Source organism: Sinocyclocheilus anshuiensis, unplaced genomic scaffold (assembly GCF_001515605.1).
Source record: "Sinocyclocheilus anshuiensis isolate Anshui unplaced genomic scaffold, SAMN03320099.WGS_v1.1 scaffold1495, whole genome shotgun sequence".
Lineage (NCBI taxonomy): Eukaryota > Metazoa > Chordata > Actinopteri > Cypriniformes > Cyprinidae > Sinocyclocheilus > Sinocyclocheilus anshuiensis.
In genome coordinates, this window is record NW_015558671.1 from 666369 (window position 1) to 671345 (window position 4977).

The following is a 4977-nucleotide window of genomic DNA, read 5'->3' on the forward strand; positions in this document are numbered from 1 at the left end:
CACAATAGTTAGCAAAGCCCTCAGATTGACTGTTTGAGACAAACGATCTATACAGTGATCTAATACGCCTATTATTGGTCAGTATACTTCTAAAAGCCCACAGAAAAAGACGACCGACTCGTATTATAAATTACCACCTTTGCCGGTAACCATTTAACTAGTCCACAGAGCAAAACCTTGACAACAAACTATGGAAATAGCATCTAGTGTTATTATTTCACACAGACAAAATATAATAGCCTACTGCTCATATATTATAATGACATGATGAAATATATATATATAATGTGAGGAAAGGTCCCCATTGTGGTAGCTAAAAGATGCTAGCTACCAGCTCACACAATAACACAGAAATTATTACAGGGAATTTCAAGCAAGGTTCAACATTAAGCTCAAAAGATCCTGTAATAATATTTGCTTCATTACATCTACGCCACTCTTTATCATAAGCGGGTTCCTTTCGTTCGTTTGAAGTTTTGTCTTTAAACTTTTATGATAAACAAGGTTGGATCTGCTACATTTAGCCCCTGGCTGGATAGACCCCATATAATATGCTGATATTCAGATAATCTTTAAAAAAATCATTATTTTTGTACAAAATATTAAAAACATAAATAAATAAAGTAGCGAAAAAAGATCCACAGTATGTGTCCAAAGCAACCTGGACAACCTCAGGAGAGTGTTCTGAAAACGGCAGTGAAGGGAGAGAATCGCATATTGAGAAACAAAGTGTACAGCAAAGTGCAACGATGATCAAAATGCACCAAACTTTCACCTACAGTAGTATTTATAGCAACACAATTTCTACCCTAACCTACTTTTTCAAATCTAAATATACAAAGAAGTCAAAGATAAGTTCTGTGTTTGCTCTTTTCAAATGGGAAAACATCAAAACACTACCAAAGTGTTGAGATAAGCTACATATATCTTAGGTGGAGGTAGAAAGACATATTATACATATGTACTGTATGAATCATAATTATGCCTGAATTGACTGGATGATGACCTAATGTGGAGAAACAGAAATCTGAATATATATTTACATATTTCACAAAAAAACTCTTTAGATATGTGCAAAAAATTGTAAAAAGTGAAGCACTTTGTGTGAGTGTGTGAATGTGTTGGTCTGGTGTGAACTGTGTGGCAGTGTGAATTTGCTCCAGTGTGGTTGAATTTGGCACAGCGTGTCCATAAGTTTCATATCCAGTGTGCATATGCTGAGACGAGGTGGATTTTGCTCAAATGACGGTGCTGAAGGTGTTGTCTCAAGCGGTCTGTTTCAGAGCCCAACACCTCCTGCTTTTCCTGTCTCTCTCTTTCTTTTTGCCTGTCAAATTCTCTTTCTCTCTCCACTTTCACACCACTGTGCTCACAGAGGGGTCTGACAGGTTGAGCTGGCCGGTAATGTCCGTAGGATATGGCTATAGATGAAGAGGAAACAGAAAAAGGGAAAGTAAGAGCATATATATTTGCATAATCCTAAATATGCACTGTTCCTCCCGTGACCGGTATATATTTCACGTTGTTATGATGGAGGCGATCTCTCCACCCACTGCAAGCCATGTTTATCTGTCATCTAGAATAATTTGTCTGTGATTTAAAACAGACAGGCCTCCTCGGACTGCGTTGTAAGATAAATAGCGTGAACAAGGTCACGGATTCATTACTGCACAATTGCTTCCTTGAAGGATCATTGCTCACGCTTACAGTCCTAAATGAATATGCTTTCTTAAACGGGCACCGTATATCACATTCGAAAATGTCTGCACAAGAAGCCTGTAATGGCACAGATGAGAGCGCTCTGTCTCTAGGCCCACGGCTAATAATTTACCTGACCTAGAAGTATTGTTTCCATAGTAACTGTCCTAATGAAATATGACAGCCGGACCTGATATGCAGCACAAGGTGCAGTTCATTCCAGTTCGACACAGGTTTCACCCTCAATAGCTCTCAATTTCTCTGATTCTATAGTATTATTATACTGAAAGGTTTATTTATTGTGATACTCTCCACATAGGAAAATATTACACTCGTCCATATCGTCATTCCAACCCTGGATGATTTTATTTGTTCTGTGGAACACAAAAGAAGATATTTTAAAGAATGTCCCAGTGTTTTTCCCCCCCACACAATGAAAGTCAATTGAGCGTTGTTTTGGACCCAACTGACTTTCAATGAATGGGCTAAAACATTGTTCAAAATATCTAAGTGTGCGTTTGGCAGAAGAAATAAAATCATACAGGTTACGTGTAAAGGATAAGATTTAAATTTTTGGGTGAACTGTCCCTTTTATTCGCTACAACGTTGAAAATGATTAATTTACAATCACGTTTATGGGATATAGTTTTGGATATATATCAAAAGAAGTGGCTTTAGTGGGTGTTGTGATACCCGCAGTCATAACAACATTGTTTATGGTGTTCCAAGTCAATTCTGAGTCATAACCACAGCGCCCCCTGCCTACAAACAGGGGAACAGCTTTAGAGCTCTATTCTACAACAACCAGAAGGGTCATGCTGGTAGAGGAAGAGAGAGGCAGTGTGGCATGTGGTGTGGACACCGACATTCAAAACACCATTCAAATCCATTTATAAAAAACACTGATAGAAAAGAAAAGGATGATTAGGACTGTGATGGGTAAACATCAGTTCAAAAAGACTTTTTGGCACTGTTTAGCTAGTAGACTGTGTGTCTTTAATCTGCTCCTATTCTGCCTTCATCTTTGGAAAATGTATTTTGAAATCATATCGGATTAAAAAAAAAACACATTTTGCACCCTGACCTCTGTAAATGATTCAAACCATCCTACTGAAGGAGAAACCAACTGAATTGTGAGCTACATGGATTTGGATATTTTTTGTAAACCATCAACTAAACGAGCTGCTAATCAGAATAATCTCTCAAATTGAGGGTGCATGCAACAAAGCCCCAGGTCAACCATTGCCATACCCAGAAAATGCCTAGCGTTCAGTTGAATAAAAATTCGGTCTAAACCAATTAAAGTAATGCAATGTAATAGTTTGTGCTTGCACATTTGTTTGTATGAATCCTCAGAGCCAGTAGCTGTTTGAGAGCTATGTCTTATTAAACCTGTGGGACCGAAGAAACAGTGTGGAGGCGTTTGTGTGAACGAACTCATTTGGGAATCTAACTCTGAGAGTTCAATACATTGTAAACGTAAACCCAAAACCCATCTGAGCAGCGTTTCCTGAAAATGAAAAGTGTTTTTTTTTTTAATTCATAGAACTGCAAAGAAAACATTGGATGGTTAAAATAAAGGGATCTTGGTAGTGCAGGCCTGCCGGAGGAACAGCCCAGGTTATTTTAGCGTCGCTCGTCTTTGGCTGTTAATGGTGATACCGTGCATCGCGGGAGGCATACAGGGTGACTTTGTGACAGCAACCACATAAAATGGGACAATAAAAGAAGGATGAGGTACATGGAAATAACCGTTACAGGACCAAGCGGTGAGAGGAGAGACACACGAGTACATATAAAGAAAGGGAAAAAGAAAAGAGCATAAAGTAAAGTCACATCCAGGTTAGGCACGGGAGAAAGACCAGCACAGGCGCTAAGAAGGAGAAGCTATACCTCGCCCCCTCCTGCAAGGTCAAACCCACAAGCCCCCCAAAAATCTGCTCCTCGGTTCCCTCTCCACACTTTCCTTGGCAGCTAGATCCCTGATTGGGCTTTCCCAACAGATGTCTGGATGGAGTATAGATGGCTGACTGACAGACATGTGGCCATGACTGTAACTCCATGTGTGAGGGTGAAGAGAGTCTGAGATGAGACGTTTGTTTTGGAGAGGAGAGATGAGATGACAGGAGAAAGGAAGAGAGTGAAAGAAACAGGGCAGGCCGAGGAGGAGGAAAAGAAAGAGGAAGAGAGCGAGAAGATAGAAGTACAGGCAGGGCGTCATTTTCTTAATCTTCTTACCGTGTCTTTGGACGACCTACGTCTCTTGATGTTGGAGGCCAGGTTGGTACTGATGGACCTAAAAGAGGCTTTCTTTTTGGGGTCGGGCTCTGCTCTACCACTTTTCCTATCCTAAAATAAATATACAGTATATGTAGAACAATTATTTGTGCTCTCTGGAAGAGCGCGTTTGGTTTCCAACCATCACCACCCACCTTGACTACTAAAGCTACTGAATGGTACTACCCTGCTAATTTTAGCACTTATCACAATTAACATGGCGTCTCCTGTCCGCTCTCCATCTCCATCTTGGCTGTGAGTCAGAACAGTGCTTTCACGCACCCACAGCGCTCTACAAGGAAAGAGGACACTGGTATATAGACTGGGTGAGAATATGTACATAAAGTCTTACTTCGACTCTTTTACAATCCTGACACTCTAGAGAGGGGAGGAGGAGGACTGACGTGGATCGTGTGATCAGACCACACTCATCCACAGTTCTGCAACTCCGTAAATGGAAAGCCAAAGAATTAGCAAAGTAAAAATGTGAACGAAATAATAACAAAATGAACGTATAATCGGACGGAAAAAAACAGGCTCCGTTTTGAGAGGGAGAAGATGTTCTAGTGTTTTCAGGGAAAATGAACAACTCATCAATAAACAGTCGAAACTTAACACAGTTCCTTGGCATTATACCCCGGTGAGGGTATAATGGGAGTATGAAGGAAGGAGGAAGGGATGTGCGGGCTCATAAGAGGAGACGAGAGAGTCAGGGAGGGGGTTGGTGAATTCAACCTGAAGCCATGCAATACATGGAACCAAAAAGGGAATGCAAAATGAATGACATGACAGTTGACCTTGGCTGGCACCGTCACTCCCTCATTGACTAGCACATTTGGACCATGTGTCTGATCCCCTACAGTGAGCGACTCAAGATGTGACCATCTGCAACTGCACTTTACTTTACAGCAATGTATGAACCATTTTACCACAAAGAGGTTATAAGAGTGACGTATAAGAGTTTTCACTTTTTTTCTTTAAAATCTTTAAAAGCTTTGTAAA

General features: G+C 40.5%; 1 protein-coding gene across 2 annotated transcripts in view; it reads right to left on the minus strand.

Moving 5' to 3' along the window:
• Positions 1-1111: 1111 nt before the first annotated feature.
• grin1b (glutamate receptor, ionotropic, N-methyl D-aspartate 1b) overlaps positions 1112-4977 on the minus strand; it is a 28770-nt gene continuing 24904 nt past the window's right edge. The window contains exons 20-21 of one of the 2 annotated variants that reach the window (XM_016477449.1): positions 3937-4047; positions 1112-1421 (exon numbers count right to left, since the gene is read on the minus strand). In XM_016477449.1, coding sequence (XP_016332935.1) covers positions 1356-1421; positions 3937-4047 — 177 coding nt within the window. In that variant the 3' untranslated portion in view covers positions 1112-1355. The remainder of the gene's footprint in view (positions 1422-3936; positions 4048-4977) is intronic. The other variant, XM_016477451.1, reaches the window with a different exon arrangement.